The sequence below is a fragment of the Mangifera indica genome, chromosome 12 (genome assembly GCF_011075055.1).
Source record: "Mangifera indica cultivar Alphonso chromosome 12, CATAS_Mindica_2.1, whole genome shotgun sequence".
Taxonomy (NCBI): Eukaryota; Viridiplantae; Streptophyta; class Magnoliopsida; order Sapindales; family Anacardiaceae; genus Mangifera; species Mangifera indica.
In genome coordinates, this window is record NC_058148.1 from 10,532,889 (window position 1) to 10,551,809 (window position 18,921).

Here is an 18,921-nt window from a genome sequence, read left to right on the forward strand (position 1 = left end):
TTATGAGACTGGTTGAATTTCTCGAGGAAGGGTTTCTTTTTTTGTTGAGGAGCAGTGGGAGACAAGTTCACAAGTATAGATGGTAAAGTTAAAATGCGACTAAGGGGCAGGCAAGCACCAATGGTAACAATAGATAGTGACAAGCGATCGACATGTCACAAGTAATCCTTAAGAAGTAGTTTGAGTGATAAAAAAAAAGATTTTATGTATAAAAAAAAATATGAGTTTAAGTCTCATTTAATGATATATTAAAATCAAATTTTTTACTTATCTAGTTTAATAATTATAAGATAGATTACTGGATTCAGACAATATATCAAGATTAAATTTTTAACTTATTTAATTTAATAATTATGAGATTGATAATTCGATTTGGGGCTATCCAAAGTAATGGGAAAAGCAGAAGTATGGTTCATATGGGTCATAAAAATTCCTACCTATATAAAGAAATTCGTTTTTTAACTTGTACATATTTTACTTGTATTTTATTTTAATCCAATAAGTACCCGACTAGATCCACCAATTTAATAATCGCTAGACCAAATAAAGCTGAAAGGAAGATGACTTATTAAATACTTTTTTGATAATTTCCTATTCATGTTCAACCAAACAACTCTTACTCCAAATATTATACAATATCTCCTATCTTGCATCCATTGGACAAATATAACCAATCATGCTAAACATTTTTTCACTTTCATATCTATAAAGCTAACACTTAATTGCCATAAAAGTTATGGATGGTCTGGTATCTTAAATAATTGTCAAAAGTAGCTTCTGAAAAACTCTTCATTGGGGCTACCACCGAAAAAGTTATGGATGCCTGAGTTGTTATTGATGTTCAGCAGCTTGAAAACAAATAGAGATTATCTACACCATGAATATTAGGAAATGTTATCAATGAGGTTAATTGCAATATACCAAACACAAAGAGGCCAAACAAGTGATTATACTATTGGCCTCTCCTTCTTGTCAGCTTATCAATTTTATACCATTTTGTATGATATTTAACAATTAGAACCGTCCAAACTTTGGAGTAGTTGGCAACTCTATCATTTAGAAGAAGAATAATCAAACAAATTCAATTGAATTCAAAGTCTTTACACTAATTACATATAGAAAACTACTCCTCAACTTGCACTTTAAATGGTCCATGAAAAGGCTACTTCTGCTTCATTCAATAAATGCAATGAATGTATGGGTGTGTATATATATGTGATGAACATTTTCCCACCTAAGGTTTGGATTGAAAACATTTTGCTACCTATTGAAAATATAAATCATACTTTCTCACCCTAAATCTGAAAATATAAATCATACTTTCTCACCCTAAATCTAAAAATATATATGTATTGAAAAAAACAAAATCATCATTTCTATTTTCTAAATTTTGAATAATAAATAAAAAGAAAAATTGAGAAACCACGAGCCAAATCATAGCCAAGGTGCTACTAAAATGTGATGAGGACTCGGTGAAGATAGAGGTTGATGACAAAGAGACGGCCCAAAGGGGGTGGATTCAATGCATAAGGAGTCTTTCTCTCTTTTGTCATTTGCTCTCGCATCTTCCTTTTCCACTTCATCGTTGTTGCTACTATAACTTTTGATGGCTTCTCCAACAACGGCGGAAGTCAAGAACAACCATCTAGTTGCCACTTGTTCACAATGCATATGTTTTACTTAAACTTTAATTTGATCACAAAGATTGTTGTTTCTTGTCTTTGCCAACATTTTTTTTTATTGGAGATTAAATATGGTACCAAGAACTTAAGTGAACCACAAGTAATTGGTGTTGGAAGATTTGGTAAGGTCTATGAAGACCTTATTAATGGAAAGACAAATATTGCAGTCAAAAAATAAAATTCATCTTAAAAACAAGGACATGACCAATGAGTTTTTTACATGGGTTGTTAGGGAAGGAGAAAGGAAAGGGTTTTTGAAGGACTAATCAAGTTTAGGAGTGAGAGGGAATTTCATGTGGTGGCGACAAAAGATAAGTAGAACAAGTGGGTGGTGTTATTTGGGTGGGAGCCTATTATAAGATTGAGAAATGATGGTGCAATTGTGTGGATTAGTGATGTTAGAGTACTATTGGGAAGGTGAATATGTGGTATAAGGAATAAACTATTTCAATGGTGACCAATACGAATAGAGAGGTCATAAAGGTGAAAAATGGGTTATACTTGGTGCAATTTGAAGATGGTGAGTTGAAAATGAAAACAGATATAAAGTAGTAGGAAAAAATAATAAAAGAGAAGAAAATGAATGTGTGAGAGAAAACTTGAGATGGGAGAAGGTGAAAAAGGTAAAAAGGTGGTTTTAATATGAAGGGTAATCTGATTATTACAGTTCAAGTATACTCTCAAGTTAGATTTTGAGAGAGAAATATAATTTATGTGGTCAATAACTAGAAAAGTGTTTATAAGCTAAACTTTGGGAGGAAAATGTATCCCTATAATTTGTGTATGTCTAATAATTCAACTCCAACCTATGAACATGGCATTTGCTTGTCTTTTCGTATACATGTTGAGGGTTGACATCATCCCAACCCCCAGTTCAGGTTCACTTCCCAATAAACCTTTTCTTTACCTGCTGCTTCACAACTATTACTTTTCCCTTTCTCCCTCATTCCTTTCTTCTATCTAACGTACCAATCAGGACTTCATTTTAAGAATCAATCAAACCCTTCAGAATATTATCTATACGGTTGAAACTTCTGTGGAAACATTGTCTTCCCAGCATTGGAAGAGTGAGTTAAATTTGCTGATAGTAATTTTGTGCATTACGGCTTCGCAAGTAAAGGACTTTTTAGTCTCTTTTTTTGATTTTTGTTCTAGTTGGGAAAAGCTGACAATATCTTGTGGAATTTTGTGACCATTGTGAACAGATCATATAAGGAAACATTGAATAATTAAAATGTATTACTATGAATTATCATAAAAATAAAACAAGGACATTGTTGGCCTGCAATACATAAATAAACAAAACAACAACATTACATTTACACAAGCATATGAATATCAAATACCCGACAATTGTAGTCTCATCTTCATTTTTCTTATATTTATGAAAAGGAAAACAAAAATTCTTGTTCCTCTATTCAATGACAAATCTCCATTTCCAAAGACAACTGTTTTTTTTTTTAAGAATTGCCTAATTGTTTGTTTATCTCAACTTGTATTATATACAAATTAAGCACATCATATCAAATTCTTTGTCTGAGTGACGCAATTTGCTGCCAAGTGGATTCACAAGCAAACTGTTGTATATTAGGTAAGTTTCACTGGACTTAGAATGAATCTGAGCCCATTTTGTCACAGCCCTCTAGGTTTCAGATGATGATTGGAGAAAGCAAACATCATTACTCCTTGTGACTATCTCAACTATAAATGTAATATTTCTAGTTGGAGAAGGAGAACTAAGCTGACTGTAAAGGCTACTGAGAGAGGAGATAGAAGCCATGCGAGAGGAGGTCAACAAGACACAAACACCATCCATTAAACCACACTTTGTGCTGGTGCATGGCATAAGTGGAGGAGCTTGGTGCTGGTACAAAATCAGAAGCCTCATGGAGAATTCTGGTTACAAAGTTTCATGTATTGACCTCAAAAGTGCAGGAATTGATCCTTCTGATGCTAATTCTATTCATTCTTTTGATGATTACAATAAACCTCTCATCGACTTCATGTCTGCCTTGCCTGAAGATGAACAGGTTTAATTTGTTGTAACATACGGTTACATGCATGATGTCTTAATTACAGCTTTCTGATTGATCATTATCATGTGGTTCTTTTGAAGGTAATTCTGGTGGGACACAGTGCCGGAGGCTTAAGTGTAACACAGGTCAGTCACAAGTTCGGAAAGAAAATCCGGTTGGCTGTGTATGTGGCAGCCACCATGCTGAAACTCGGATTCTGGACGGATCAAGATGCCAAAGATGTAAACCAAATCCTTTTCATTTCTTGCTCTCTATATAATTAAACTTCATTCTAGTTTCAAGTTAGAGCATCTTAAGGGGAAAATGATGCATGGTTGCCAACTCCTTTCACAAGGAAATAGCCTGCCACGATTTCAGTGGTGGAAATGAAAACAACTTGGCTTTTGGTTTATCATCCAATGGATATTAGGGATATTAATGCCTGTGATAATTCTGATACAGAAGATAAGAGTGTCAAATGTCGAAATTATCAGTTAGCTTGTGAAATTTAAAGAGCAATGTTATGCATACCCACGTTTAAATATACAAATATGTATACACATAATATATTATTATGTGATCGAGTATTATTTTATTTTTAATTCAAAATCATATAATCACTTGATGACACACATCAAGTGTATATCCATTTGTGAACTTAAAATGAGTATATGTAGTTTTATTGAAATTTTAATATTTTTTTTGCTATATGTTTAATTTCACACTTGACTTGCATCTAAAGCATGAATAGGATCAACTTGATCATTTTGAGGTTGAATTGTAGAGATAAGATGATAGGAAGTTTCTTAATTGAAAGCTGAAAAGGCAGGCAGGCTTGCAAAGGGCACAGAATTAAATGGATGATTGCTGGTGTAGCAGTACCAGTAAAGCTTTGGTTTGCAGTTCTCTCTTCAATTATTCAAAAGCATCAATTGGTGTCATGCTATGTTATATGACTGTACAATTTTATCATCTTCTTTTGCTTGTCAAGTCATGAACTGGGAGTTAGCCGACAATGCAATTTTCTTTGTTTCCAATAATTCATGTGCATTGTTTAATCAGCCCTCTGTGATTTCAGATGGGCCAGCAAGATTATCACAGTAGATAGTAATTATGCTTTGCTAATGCTGGCTTTATGTGGCTCAGGGATTCCCTGATTTATCCGGATTTGGTGATGTTTACGAGCTGGGATTTGGGTTGGGAGGTGATCAACCTCCAACTAGTGCAATTGTGAAGAAAGAATTCCAGAGAAAAATCATCTATCAGATGAGTCCTCTCGAGGTTTGTGGGCATACTTTCTGAAAATGCTTTATTGGTGATAACCTGAAATGTCCGACTAATCTTTTCATTCATGTGCCCCACTTACTAAAAAAGATGATATTATGTCAGATTCACACTGCCCATGTACTGCTAGCCACAGACATATTTTGCATATGGAAATTCAACATAAAAGATAAAGACCAAGAAGAAGAAAACACTACACACGCAACAGAAAAAGATAAACTGAATGATTCATCCTCATCATGAAAAGTTTGAATGTTTGTTCAGAACAGGAAGACCCTTTATTTATGGTTCAATTTGGTGCAGGATTCCACTCTAGCTGCCATGCTTTTGAAGCCAGGGCCTATTCTGGCATTACAATCTGCCAGGTTCAGCCAAGAAAATGAGAATGTGGAGAGTGTGCCTCGTGTTTACCTCAAAACACTAAATGATAATGTTGTGAAACCAGAGCAACAAGATGCTATGATTAAGAGATGGCCGCCGTCAGATGTCTATGTTTTGGAGAGTGACCACAGCCCTTTTTTCTCCGCCCCATTTCTGCTCTTCGGCCTGCTTATCAAAGCTGCTGTTTCATTTGGATATTGTATCTAGCTTTTCTTATGATAAAAATTAATGTATGTCCATTTAATAATCAGATTGATTTGATTTTTGTTTCGGTGGATTTTACCAAATTCTGTGTGTTTTGATTTCTGACCGTATAAAAGAGAGACCAAAAAAGCAAGGCTACTATGGGTGAGCAAAATACTAGGAATTGGAACTATCAAATACCTGGCTCTTTGCTTTTACCTGAAATTAGCCTAGGTAGGGGCCAATTCCAATTTGTATGGAATCACTAGTTTTGGTTTGGCCAAAGGTCTTTTTTTCACCTAAGTTTTAACATAGAGACAAACATACATTCGTGAAATTTGGTCGACTGTCTCTTTCTGTTGAAATGATTGACCAACGCACGGGGTATGACGAAGGGACACGGGTAGAGATCTTTTTGTCGGAGATGAAGAGACTTTCGTCTCTTCATTGAGATGAAAAGATTTTCAAGAGATCATGTCAAAAATAAGCAACGGTCAACGTTGACTCAGTCAAGAAAAGGAGAGGTCACTAGATTTTGAATAATCTGAAGTTGAAGTCAATTGAAGTTTTTAAAAGTTTGGGAGGTGATTAAAATGAGAAAAAATGGAAACTTTCTGTTTAAAGGGAAATGTGACTTTTTCAAATTAGAAAACTTTAGATAGAGTAGAGTTAGTTTTAAAATTTAGAAAAAAAATATAATAAATTATATAAATTTTAAATAATAGTATTAAAATAATGATTTTACTCTCCATCTTAATTGAAAATTTTAACAAAAATTAGTTTATAAATCCAAATCCTACAAATGTGTATTTATCTTTATGTTAAAACTTACGTAAGAAATAGTCTTTTGAACTTTTGGTTTCGTGCCTTAATAAACTAAAATGGACCCAAGAACCTACCCGAGACATACCCGACCAGATTGATCCATAGTCTCCTCCATTCTTAACGCCAATTGAGTTCTCCACTGAATAAGGAGCTGGTTGAACATCCTCATCCAGTTTTGCTTCTCGTTATTTTTCTTGTTCTTCTCTGATTTAGCTTCCTCCGAATCACCTCCATTATCCAGTGACATAGGTTCACCGACCTCTGCAACTGCAGATTTTGAATTCTTTTTCTTGCCTTTCTTTGCTGAAGTTTGTTCTGTCTCCATATCTGAGCCACAAAGAAATTATAAATTGGGATTCGGAAGGATTACAAAGGGGAGTCACGTTGTATGAGATCAACAGTGAAACGTCCTCCATTGTTGGCCTCTGCAAGTGTAAAGACCATGAGATTAGTAAACCAGATTAAACAACTTAATGTGAGAGTTGCTGCCATTGTTAATTTTGTGGGAGTAGAATAAACAATATCTGTGCAGGATATTTATAGGGTTAATATGCTGTCACGGAGCCTAAGCTCTAAATCTTTAAAAAGACGGAGACTAACTGGAAGGGAATTCTTATCAAATAAAGCAATTTTCGTAAGCCACTTGTTGTAAGCAAGAAAGATGATCAAATGAAGCAATTATCACCAAGTGAATTCCAACTAAGCCCCTTGGAAATATCTCAATTGCAGGCTGGGAAAATTATCACCACTCCAGTTATCTGATACTCTTTATCAAATTAACGTTGAAGAGCTTTCGAAGCATTCTTCAACCTTATCTTGAACCTTCATTCCATTTGAGATCGATTCAAGAAAGTGGGATAATTTCGGTTTCATATAATCATGAATAAAAAATTCAGAAACTAGGCCAGGCGCCCATGGCTGGAGAAAATCATAAATGACCAAATCGGGGTTGAGTTTTCTCAGGATTTTGTGAAAACCTGTGTAGAAAGCTTTTTTGAGAGTGAGGAGGAGATGGAGTGGCAAGCCTTTGGTGGTGTGATGGTGAGGAGGAAGGTGAGATGATGAAGGAAGATGGAGGTCTATAAGTTTGATCGAACGTTCATGTTTCGAAGAATGTTTTATGGAATTGAGATTTGTAGGCGCTAAAGAGAAGAAGATGAAGAATTTTTTCTCGAAATTCTTTTAAGTTTTTAATAAATAATTTTTATTCTCTAAAATTAACAGTTAAAACTAAATGAAAAAATCTCCTTTTTTATTTATGAGAAAATAACAAGTCAGGAACCCACCCGCAAATGATCAAGTGCCACGTAAGAAGAGTAAGATTCCGACTTGGTGGCTATTAAAAATAGGTAGGGCTTTATTTTGAGTTTGCGCTCCCAACTCCACTCCTTTCTCCGCCTGGGTCTGCCTTCATCTTAGGTCAGTTTTTTGTTTCGATTTTAGGGTTTTGCTTTTGCATTCGCTTTCTTTTCTAAATTTAGATTCAGATCTAGTATTTTAATTGTACTCTCTGTTCAATTAATTTTGTGTTTCTACGATGTCAGCCCCTTTCAAATGATTTAATTTTTCTATATCTCTGCCTATTTAGGGAAATATGTTTGCTTCTAGATTTGGTAATAAAATCTACTTTTGATTTTATTTCATGTTACCAACCCATTCGTTGTTCCTTAGACTCAGCAAAGTTTCATAATCAAATCTTGCCTCAATTTATATACATTTTCTGTTTTCACCCCAATTTTATTCTAAGATTGTTAGTATCCTTATAGGTGTCTTATAGCTTGTGTTTATGTTCTTTTTATGTAATTATGATGTGGGTTTGTGCTTGATTTGTGTTGCTGAATGAAACTGATCCTGCATTGTTCTCAACTGCAGCTTGTAAACCTCATCTTCATGAATCCAAGAAGTACTGTGGCATTCACTGTTTCCTGCAAATCGGGAAACAAGAACGGTTTCTTTTTCTGGATTTTGGTTTGCTTACCACTCTGTTTCCTTGGAATTCCCTCTGCATTTGACAACTTCCTATTATTTAAGCCTGTTGTCAGGTGTCCTTCAACACCACTTTGCTTCTCTCTTTCTTCTCTATAGATTCATCTATATTGGTGAAGTTTTCTCTTCTTCCTGATCGACTCTACTCTCCCCACAATTGATTTTGTATAAGCAACATGGTTTCTTCTCAATTATCTAGCTTGGTTGAGAATCACAAAAGGAAGCCCGTGCAGAACCAGTTGCTTCTTCCAACTGGCCCACCTGATGCCCTTCCTGCTGAATGTGTTGAGTTTGATTTTAATGATGTTTTTGGCCCTGCTTCAGTGCAATCATCAATTGAATTTAATAATGATATGTCTAACGCTAACGAATTATTAAATGATGACCCAGTGGTCATCCACAGTCGTTCACATTCTTTGGTTGGCCCTTCCAGCTATGTTAGTCAATCAGTAAAACTTTGCAAGCTGACCTTGCATGAGACAGAGGATTCCTTGGAACTTAAGGAGGGAATCAACGAAGATACACACAAAGAAATGGGCCATGCATCTGCTGATTGTGTTGTTCTAGAGAAACAGGCTTGCCACATAGATAATCTTCCTTCTGAAAACCAGTGTGTTGGACTTGAAGATTTTGAAGTCTTAAAGGTTGTTGGCCAAGGTGCTTTTGCTAAAGTGTATCAGGTTAGAAGGATTGGTACTTCAGAGATTTATGCAATGAAGGTCATGCGCAAAGACAAGATTGTGGAGAAAAATCATGCTGAGTACATGAAATCTGAGCGGAACATATTAACAAAAGTGGATCACCCCTTCGTTGTCCAGCTCAGATACTCATTCCAAGTAATCACACTCCTCTATAGTGCATAAATGTTAATCTTCAGACATTGTGTTATTTCTTTGACAATCCCATGCACTGCATTACCTTCCTGATTATGATATGGAGCAAGTAACTAGATTTCTGTTGAAAGTTGAAAGTTTAAGTCATCTTGAGATTTCGTTGAGCAAGTAACTAGATTTCTGTTGCCTTAGATATGGAGCTGCATATCAATAGACAACATTAATATGAATCTATCTATTCTGCAGACCAAATACAGGCTATACCTTGTACTTGATTTTGTCAATGGTGGTCACCTTTTCTTTCAACTATATCACCAAGGCTTGTTCAGGTATGATGCTGTGCTACTTTTATACTTGTGATTTGATGTGAAAGCCTTGGATTATGAGGCATACCAATTGTTGTAATTTTTCTGTCCAGAGAGGATTTGGCTCGGATATACACCGCGGAGATTGTTTCTGCCGTTTCTCATCTCCATGCAATTGGCATAATGCACCGGGATCTCAAACCTGAAAATATTCTTCTGGATGCAGATGGCCATGTAAGACTCTGAAACATGGTCTTTAAGCATGTGCACGAGCAAGTGCAGGCCCATGTCCTGGTTGCCTTCTTTTGCTTGTTTAAATAAGAATGCAGTGGTTGATTTTCAATCCTGCCTGTTTTGAGCTGTTGTTTATTTATTTTTTATATTTTTTATCCCAGGTAATGTTGACTGATTTTGGCCTGGCAAAGCAGTTTGAAGAGAATTCTAGGTCAAACTCTATGTGTGGAACTTTGGAATATATGTCTCCTGAAATTGTGCTTGGAAAAGGCCATGATAAGGTTGCAGACTGGTGGAGTGTTGGAATTCTGCTGTATGAAATGCTTACTGGGAAGGTCTGTACTTCTTTCACTGCCTCTGATATTCATCTATTAGTATATCTGCATGTTCCGAGGTGAAATCTTAAACTTTTGGCATGAGTGGATGAACATTGACATATGAAATTACTTTGGAAGGAAAATTGATTTTAGTCATCCTCTATTTTTGAAGTTTGTCTGATGGCTGATAAAACCATGTTTACTATCTGCATGGTCAGTTTGGAAGCCTAGAAAATAAGTTGGAAAATTCTTAATTTTAGAAATGTGCATTTCAAATCAGCATGAACTCAGCTGAAGCAGGTAGTATGCTTAAAGCTATCTAGAATGCAATTGATAGGGTGGCATATTTGATACACTGTGTGTGTGCGTGTGTGTTTATATTTCTGTAGCTTGTTTTTATAATAATATAACTGAAGATAACTTATTTATTTATTTTAGATTAGACTCAATATATATGTATTTTTTGTTTATTACTTCTACAGCCACCTTTTACTGGTGGAAACAGACAGAAAATCCAGCAAAAGATAATAAAAGATAAGATCAAGCTGCCAGCATATTTGTCTAGTGAAGCACACTCTCTCTTAAAAGGGGTAAATTTACTGTCATTGATATCTATGCTTTCGATTTTACCATGTGCAAGATCTTTTATATCGAGTTTTATTTTATAAGTGAGTGAAAAATGAGAGCTATCTACTTTTGCATGTTTAAGTAGTGTTATAAATGCTCTAGAGATCTGTTAGACTTCCCATACACCAAGTCTACCAGAGTGGACGGAGGTGTAAGCACAGGGAAAAATTCCTTGTTGCTCCTTGATTCTGTTACAGCTGAATAAATGGAAGAGATCCTGGGTTGATTGTGTGAGGATGTTGTAGGGCATCTGGGAGGTCACTGGCTCCTCTAATTGCCAGGGGGTCTGGTCGGTATTTACCTATTCACTTTGTTTTTTTTCTAGGTAATTTCTCTGTGAGGCCTGCTGTTCTTCTCTGTTATCTTCATTTTCTGGGATTGATTCTCGTTAAGATGTAATGGTTAAATGAGGCCCTTTATGAGTTGAAACTAGTCTGTTTCTGTATAATTGAATGATTCTTAATTTCGTGACTACATTAGTACTCCTGTTTTACGCTGATGAGTTCAAAAATTTAGGGTTTCATGATGTATTACTGCATGTCTATGCTTAGTTCAATAAGGAAATTGAGAAGATTATTTTTCCTTTTTATCCCCTGCTGCAGCTCCTGCAGAAAGAAGCAAACAAGCGCCTTGGCAGTGGATCAGGAGGTAGTGAGGAGATAAAAGGTCACAAGTGGTTCAAATCTGTCAATTGGAAAAAATTGGAGGCTCGGGAAATCAAGCCAAGCTTTCTCCCTGAAGTTGCTGGGAGGCAATGTGTTGCCAACTTCGAGGAGCACTGGACTAGCATGCCTGTGCAGGATTCTCCTGTTGCTAGTCCAAACTTTAATGAGAATCCCTTCAAGGGGTTCACTTATGTGAGGCCTGCTGCCTCATTTCTTAAAAGAAACACTTGATATTTCCAGGGTTACCTTTAAGTCTTTGCCTTAACGATTTCAAGGAGGGTTGGATATTTGTTTTTCCCAGCCTAATGCTGAGGAAACCTATGTTGGGTAAACTACTTCTTTAAACATAGATATTTTTCTAAAGGGGAACTATACACCCTGTGATGTTTACTTATTTATTTTTACCTTAATTTGGTTTGATATTGTCAACTTCTGAACAAAGCATATTCAGTTAAATTAAGTTCTTGTGTTGTGGAGTTTGTTTTTGTAGGCTATCAATTGGTAGAATATATTGAGGTAGTTACTACTAAATCCGTTGTTCAAATTATTAAGGTGCAGCCTCTAGTACACAATAGACAAGACTTTCATATTATACAAGCATCTGTATTCTGGGCTGTGGCTGCTGTTTTTCCTTCTCAGTAAAATAAATGAAACATGTTTTATTAGAACTTGTTATACATAATCTCACAGGAAACAATAGACGTGGTACTAAACCATATCACTCTCTGGGATCTTATCATCATCAATGGAATCTTTGATCTTAGTATTATTTCCGTTGGCAGGGGCAGTGTTTTCCCTTCCACCGAGATCCCTGTCTTCACCAGATATTTCCTCTAGTGAGCGCCCTTTTGTTTCAGGCACCAAGAAAGTGAAGAAAAATCCTATCAAATTCACAATAGAAAGTGCAATTATAGCCTGTTTGATCCCCTTTATACCCTTTTGAGTATGAGACTGCACCCCAAATGCACCAATAATGGCTCCCGCCTTGCCTGCCGCTGCAGATATCCCATGGCATGTTGAACGAAACCTTGCAGGGAATATCTCTGCCGGCACAATAAAGGTTGTGCTATTGGGTCCAAAGTTGCTAAAAAAAAAGGTAAGCCCGTAAAGAAGCAAAAACAATTTAGGCTTGCCGTCACAAAAATCTTTTGTTGCCTTGGGATCGGTGCACTGATTTCCCCTAAGATTTTCATAGAAAATTCCAAGAAGCGCCATGCAAATGGACATGAGAAGGAACCCACCCAGCTGAATTATGAACCTTCCAAGTTTATCAATCAGGAAGACAGTGAACCAATATCCCGGGACGGTTGCAAATAGTGCAACTAAGAACATTGCTTTTGAGAGCTGGAATACTTCTTCAAGTGCATTCATTGCTGTGTTCTTATGCACTATTCCACTTACTGGGTAAACATCTTTTTGTGTGAGCTGGAGACTATAGAATGCAATGTCCAACAGGAACCAGGTGCTAGTTGTTCCAAGCAGGTGAAGCCCATGTCTCCGGACAAACTCCTTGGAAAACAATTTGTAAGAGTTAGAACTGATAACGGGAGCTGCAGCAGCCGCTTCTATAGTTATGTCCTTTTCAAGGACTTTGGCCATATCAGCAGCAGCCTTTTGATGGTCTCCTGCAACCAAGGCCGTGTACCTAGCAGTTTCTGGCATTTTCATTCGCCAGTAGTATGTCAGAGCTGCAGGAACTGCACCAAACATAAGCACAATCCGCCAAACAAAATCTCCCTGTGGTTGAGTAGATAGAACATAATTGTCTTGAAATTGTGGAGCATCAAAAGCAATCAAGAAAAACTTGGACACAATCATGGCTACAGCTCCTGCAACCAATATCCCCATTCCTTGCATTGCAAACACAGCTGCGATGAAAGCTCCTCTAGTTTTTTGGTTTGCATATTCAGACATTATCACAGCTGATAGGGGATAGTCCCCTCCAATACCAAACCCTAGCCAGAAGCGGAAGAAACACAGACTGGCAATTACACTTTCAGCTGTAGAGCCAAAGGAGAGGCCAGAGGCAAAGGCACATCCCACCATTGTGACCAGGGTTATTCCATATACTTTCTTCCTACCAAGTTTGTCACCTAACCAACCAAAGAAGAGTTGCCCTGCTAGTGTTCCACATAAAGCAACTCCAGTTATTGCATCATTAACATTTGTTGGGAGAGCTCCTGGCTTGGGGCTTTTGCCAGGTTTGTGATTGGAAGGATCAAAGTAGTAGAGGCGACCTATGAGCTTGGTAACTGCAGTAATGCAGAAAAGGTCATAAGCATCTGTAAAGAATCCCATACCAGCAATGACAATGGCCTTGAAATGGTAGAGTTGTGTCTTGGCATTGTCTAGAGCTGAGAACACTGCTTGGGTTCCTTCTGCCATGATGTTATTGCAAGAAACAACTGATTGTGAGAAATAGAGAGGGACTTGAATGCATGATTTATAAATATGGCCTCTTGATCTTTTTGACAGATTGTTGTTTGCCACACAGGAATTGTCAATGTTTTGTAACTAAAATATCTTCTTGTCGTTGGTGCCAAGAGAATCCTGTTTATCTTTATTCTTATTATTCCTGTTCATAGACGCACATGTATCTTTCACATTGCTTTGTCCTATGGGGGCTATATCAATATGATTAATTCTTTTGTTTATTCTTAAAGCGTTTTTACTCATAAGACAAATGTATATGGGGTAATCCGCTTTGTCCATCTGGGGTTTCTCCAATGTTTTAATCTGGATATTCTTAGGATATTTTTTCTACCAAACATCCAAGCCATAGGTTTCTTCACACAAATTTTGTTTCTATTCTTAAGGTTTCAGAGGTTTGAACGAGAGGAACTTTTTGTGCACATAAGAACATTGTCATTGGAGATGGATAAAACAGCAATGGCCAGAAGAAGACTTTGTTTTTATCTTTTCTTCCTTTCTGCTGCTCTTGCTATGAAGTGCTATAAATGCATTCGAATGTTGCATATTCTAAACAAAGTTGAAATTTTGAAAAGAACTGGAGAAAGCAAAAGTATCTATACTATTTGAGAAAGACAAAACCCAGATTTTTACACCCAACTTTAACCTCACCTATTTATAAGTTTAAACTTGTAAACAGTACAGCACATTACCTGCTCACTACCATTAAACTAAACAAACAACTAATTACATGTGATTTTTTCCAAAAGATACATAATCTGATTTTGAAATCCAGTGTTCACCAAACTATATTACCAAAAATGCTCCATATTATATCTAAACGCTGAATAAATATCCCCACTCAACAGCGAAGCTATGGAACTGATTGTTCTCTCCTCTATCAATGCATTTAACTCAGTCTCCCTTGCCCACCAAACTAATTGGTTATCATCAAAAGTCGGATGGGACAGATTGGAGTCAAGTAGGTGATCTTTTAAGAAGACTAGAGATGGCAGCTGCCTTCTTCTTGAGCTCCTCCTTGTCTGCTCCAATAAGTTTGTCTACTTGTCGTCCATCTTTAAGGAAAAAGAACGTTGGGGTGGCTTTGATCCCCCATGAACTGCTGAATTCCTGCACATTCCCCAAACGGATTAACTAGAGTATGAAGTATATTTATATACATATCTGAACTTCAATTTAGCATTGTAATAAAATGAATTGTGATATAACTTTTAACATAAGGAAAAGTGCTGTAGGTGAAATTTTCTATAGCTTTTCTATGATTCACTGTAAGTGTAGACATGATAGGAAGATAGAAGTAACGATTGTTCTAACTTACAGGAAGTTGATCCACGTCTACAGTTAAACATATGAGAGAAGGATATTTATGAGCAATGGCACTGTAAAATGGTGCTATTCTTTTACAAGGGGTACACCAATTAGCACTGAAGTTTGCCAAAACCTGTATTATCTCAAAATTTTAGATAAGTAATGCAGCAGAGAAAAAAAAATAGGCACCAGTTAATCGGAGCATAGCCAGAACAAATATGAAGAAAATAAAATCAAAAGTTGAAAATTTATTTGATACAATTAAATAGACTGCCAATTCTTATCAACCCAAATATTAGTGACAGACCAGAACCAGACACTTAAAACTCGAACAGAAATATTCTCAATGTTTGAGGTACTCTTCTGGTTCTGCAATTTGGGTGCAAATGCAGTAGACAAATGACAGGTGCAAGATTTTCAGAGACTCAATTTTTTACATAGAGATGACCAGAATTTGCATAAACAAAAAATTGCTGCATTTTGGATTGTTGAAATTGAACCTTTTGCTGGAAAGTGTACAACGTTCCAGGGAGGCTTGTGGCGCGGCACAAGAAGAGTAATGCTGCTGCGCAATGTAGTCGGTTTAGATTAAAAAAAATTTCAAGAGAGTTAATGTCGCAGCATAGAAAAAATCATGCTGCAACACACTTTCAAAAATTTGAAGTTCATGAATTTTTCTTATCTGAATTTGATTATAACTTCCTATAAACTGTTTGCTGGTTTATCTTATCTCCTCATAGAAACATATATAAAATAGTTAATGTATGTTGTAAGGTAAGTGGTAAATATTTTTTTTGAAAAAATGTTTGTTCTCCTATATACTTTGCAGTCTCAAATTCCAACAATTGGTATTAGAGCTTTAATTGTTCTTGAACGGTTGTTTGTGAGTCAATTCGAGTGTGAAATTTAAGACATTTGAGAAGAAATTTTGATAGTTCTAATGGTTTCATCAAGTTCTTCTTTGCCTATAACTCCTCAGTTTACATAAATTCACTATCACATATGGGTAGTGAAAGTGAAAAATTTCCTAAAGACTGCTGACTTACGACATGTAAAGGAATAGATGGACATTTTCCTGTTATGCCTGAAGATCTGACTGTTGCTTAAATATTGATGATCTCTTAATTATTGGAAGTAATGCAAAAGTTATTGATGACTTCAAGAAGAGTGTGATGATAGAGTTTGATGCGACAGACTTAGGAAAATGAAATACTTCGTAGGTCTAGAAGTGAATTAGGAGGAGGATGACATTTTCATATACCAAAGAAAGTATGCACAAGGAATTCTGAAGAAGTTTTCTATGAAGACTTGTAAGTCCACTTCAACTCCATTAGCAATGAATTTGAAGCTTAGAGAGACTAATGGAAGGCTGATGAAACAAGATTTAGAAGTTTAGTGGGAAGTTTAATGTATTTAACGATAACTAATCTGATTTAATGTTTTGTAATAGTTTTTTGTCTAGGTTTATAAAGAAACCTAGTATTGAGCATCTTATAGCCGGAAAAAGAGTTCTAAGATATTTGAAAAAAACTAAGGATCAAGGAATTTAATTCAAGAGAATTAAAGAGGACAAGTTGAGAGGGTATGTAGATAGTGATTAGGCTGGAAGTATAGATGATGTGAAGAGTACATGATATAAGAAAAGTTGAGAAATTGAAGCAGATCAAGATGGTTTATTGTAATTCTGAAACTCAAGCCACTGATATCTTCACCAAAATGTTGCCAAAGTCCATGTTTGAGATGTTTAAAATCTCCTTGGAATAATTGCCATCAAGAGGTTCAGGAAGGAGTATTGAATATTGAAGCTTTTGTTAACTTTCCAAGAAGGTTTGTGCCGCGACATAAGAAAAGTAATTTTGCAATAGGCCAAAAGACTTATTCCCACCCAAGGTACATGAAATTCCAAACTTTCAAAAACTCAAACACTCACTCACAATCAATTTTCTATTAAAAATTTCAATTAACGTTAAGGGTAAAATCGTTATTTAGCAAACAATTAAAGTTTTATCACAATTTTCTCTCCTATATTTAAAAACTTACATTTTACCCCAACCCAAGGTTTGAAAAATGACACAACCCCCCTAGGGTTTGTTCCTCTTCCTTCGGCGTTGATTTCTCCTTCCCCGGCAGTCGGCTTTCCTCTCTTCCCCCCTTATCTCTCCTCCAGTCTCTCTCCTCTAGCCTCTCCAACCATCTTCGATTGGAGACGACTCAAACGAAGACAAGCGGTCTTCATTTGAGATGAAGACGAGCGGTCTTCATTTGAGACGAAGACGATGTGTCTTTGTTTAAGACAAAGACCGATCGTCTTCGTCCAGATGAAGACTGCTCATCTTCGTCTCTGGCCAAAGACGTTTGGAGAGGTTAGGGAGAGAAATCGGAGGAGAGATAAAGGGGGAAGGGAGGACGGCCAACAACTGGGGAAGGAGAAATCGACACCGGAGGGAGAGAAACAAACCCTAAGGGGGGATTTGTTACTTTTCAAACCTTGGGTTGGGGGTAAAATATAAGTTTTTTAATATAAGAGAGAAAATTGTGATGAAATTTTAATTTTTTGCTAAATAATGATTTTACCCCTAACGTTAATTGAAATTTTTAATGAAAAATTGATTGTGGTTGGGTATTTGGGTTTTTGAAAGTTAATGGGTGGAAGTGGGGCATTTTACTGTACCTTGGGTGGGAATAAGTCTTTTGGCCTTTGCAAAACAATAAAGTTGGTTTAGAAAAAAAAAAAAATCTAGAGAGTTAATGCCGAAACATGATAAAAATGATGTCATGGCACAACATAAAGACAATTGAGGACAGAAAGTCAATGTCTCAACATAGAAAAAATCATGTTGTAGCACACTTTAAAAAATTTGAATTTCACGAATACATATAAAAGGGTTATTGTATGTTGTAATGTATTTGGTGAATACATTTATAGAAAGAAGTTCATTTCTCCTATGTACTTTGTAGTCTCAAATTCCAACATGGATCAATATTAGGATAGTGAAACTTCCCGGTCTCAATTGATTGACTCAAGGGTAATTTCTCCCATGTGATAAAACAATACACATCACTAAACTTACAATTTTGTGATCCTTGATTGATTCTGATATCTTTTCCTCCCAGCTGGCTATTGTAGTGATAAGGTGCACATTTCCTCTGGCATCGTCATTGTCCAAATCTGTCTTTTTACAACACTGCAGTTTGGAGATTGATGTAAAAAAAATCTAAACTTGTTCAACATACATAGCTACAACCCAAAAATAAAGCAAAAGGGTTGCAGGAAAGATGATTAACAAGACTTGCCCTGACACAACTCTGTCCCATGTATACAAATAAAACCCTGGCAATAGACTCACGGCTGATCCCTAGAAGAAGAAGGAAACCTGCCACATCACAAATATGTCTCACATAAAAGTATCAAACAATGGAAAAGGGTAAATTATTATACTTGGCATTAAAATATATGGCAATGAATCAGAAAATTTCACCCAAAAAAAGAAAACCTTTCGATGATCCCGTTGCTGAATAGAAATGTTGTGTAATCCAGCATTTTGAATGGTTAATCAAATGATATGATTGTTGGCTTTGGACAAGGAAAAAGGGCCATGGTTAGGAAAAAAAAAATTACAGGAAGAAGATTAAACCAGCGGCAGTAGATAATCTGTCCCGGGTATGTGGAAGATAATCTTTCTTTAGTAATTAACATGTTAAATGTTTTTGTTTTCCATGTTTCTAAGGGCATTTCATTTGTAACTAACGTTCTAAATTTGGCTTCGCATGGTGTTTATTGTTGCTAATAGATTAGAATTATATTTAGGGATGACCCCAGCCAGCCACTAATACAACCCATTTATA

The 18,921-nt window shown here is 36.1% G+C and overlaps 4 protein-coding genes and 1 long non-coding RNA gene across 7 annotated transcripts; 2 read left to right on the plus strand and 3 right to left on the minus strand.

The window, feature by feature from the left end:
- Nucleotides 1-3,295: 3,295 nt before the first annotated feature.
- Nucleotides 3,296-5,631, plus strand: LOC123192507 (methylesterase 17-like). 2 transcript variants are annotated; one of them, XM_044605091.1, is made up of 4 exons: nucleotides 3,296-3,712; nucleotides 3,799-3,939; nucleotides 4,844-4,978; nucleotides 5,087-5,275. In XM_044605091.1, exons 1-4 carry the CDS (start codon nucleotides 3,461-3,463, stop codon nucleotides 5,222-5,224), a joined length of 666 nt encoding a protein of 221 aa, XP_044461026.1. In that variant the 5' UTR covers nucleotides 3,296-3,460; the 3' UTR covers nucleotides 5,225-5,275. The 2 variants fall into 2 exon arrangements, with proteins under 2 accessions (XP_044461026.1, XP_044461025.1); XM_044605090.1 differs by lacking the exon at nucleotides 5,087-5,275 and adding an exon at nucleotides 5,285-5,631 and having other exon boundaries at nucleotides 3,313-3,712.
- Nucleotides 5,632-6,331: 700 nt separating this feature from the next.
- On the minus strand, nucleotides 6,332-7,566 carry LOC123192508. Its single transcript, XR_006496889.1, has 2 exons — nucleotides 6,971-7,566; nucleotides 6,332-6,795 (listed from the first exon to the last, which is right to left on the minus strand). It is a non-coding gene; the product is annotated as an uncharacterized LOC123192508 (long non-coding RNA).
- Nucleotides 7,567-7,628: 62 nt separating this feature from the next.
- On the plus strand, nucleotides 7,629-11,813 carry LOC123192506 (serine/threonine-protein kinase AtPK2/AtPK19-like). 2 transcript variants are annotated; one of them, XM_044605087.1, is made up of 7 exons: nucleotides 7,629-7,789; nucleotides 8,243-9,192; nucleotides 9,436-9,518; nucleotides 9,608-9,728; nucleotides 9,890-10,063; nucleotides 10,528-10,635; nucleotides 11,275-11,813. In XM_044605087.1, the coding sequence occupies exons 2-7, from the start codon at nucleotides 8,533-8,535 to the stop codon at nucleotides 11,566-11,568; spliced, it is 1,440 nt and encodes a 479-aa protein (XP_044461022.1). In that variant the 5' UTR covers nucleotides 7,629-7,789; nucleotides 8,243-8,532; the 3' UTR covers nucleotides 11,569-11,813. The 2 variants fall into 2 exon arrangements, with proteins under 2 accessions (XP_044461022.1, XP_044461023.1); XM_044605088.1 differs by lacking the exon at nucleotides 10,528-10,635.
- A 156-nt stretch (nucleotides 11,814-11,969) lies between these two features.
- On the minus strand, nucleotides 11,970-13,814 carry LOC123192505 (low affinity inorganic phosphate transporter 8-like). The gene has a single exon (XM_044605086.1). The coding sequence runs from the start codon at nucleotides 13,720-13,722 to the stop codon at nucleotides 12,046-12,048; it is 1,677 nt and encodes a 558-aa protein (XP_044461021.1). The 5' UTR covers nucleotides 13,723-13,814; the 3' UTR covers nucleotides 11,970-12,045.
- Nucleotides 13,815-14,393: 579 nt separating this feature from the next.
- LOC123192054 (thioredoxin H-type) lies at nucleotides 14,394-18,916 on the minus strand. Its single transcript, XM_044604523.1, has 5 exons — nucleotides 18,913-18,916; nucleotides 18,370-18,449; nucleotides 18,147-18,290; nucleotides 15,086-15,208; nucleotides 14,394-14,877 (listed from the first exon to the last, which is right to left on the minus strand). The coding sequence occupies exons 1-5, from the start codon at nucleotides 18,914-18,916 to the stop codon at nucleotides 14,725-14,727; spliced, it is 504 nt and encodes a 167-aa protein (XP_044460458.1). The 3' UTR covers nucleotides 14,394-14,724.
- Nucleotides 18,917-18,921: the final 5 nt, after the last annotated feature.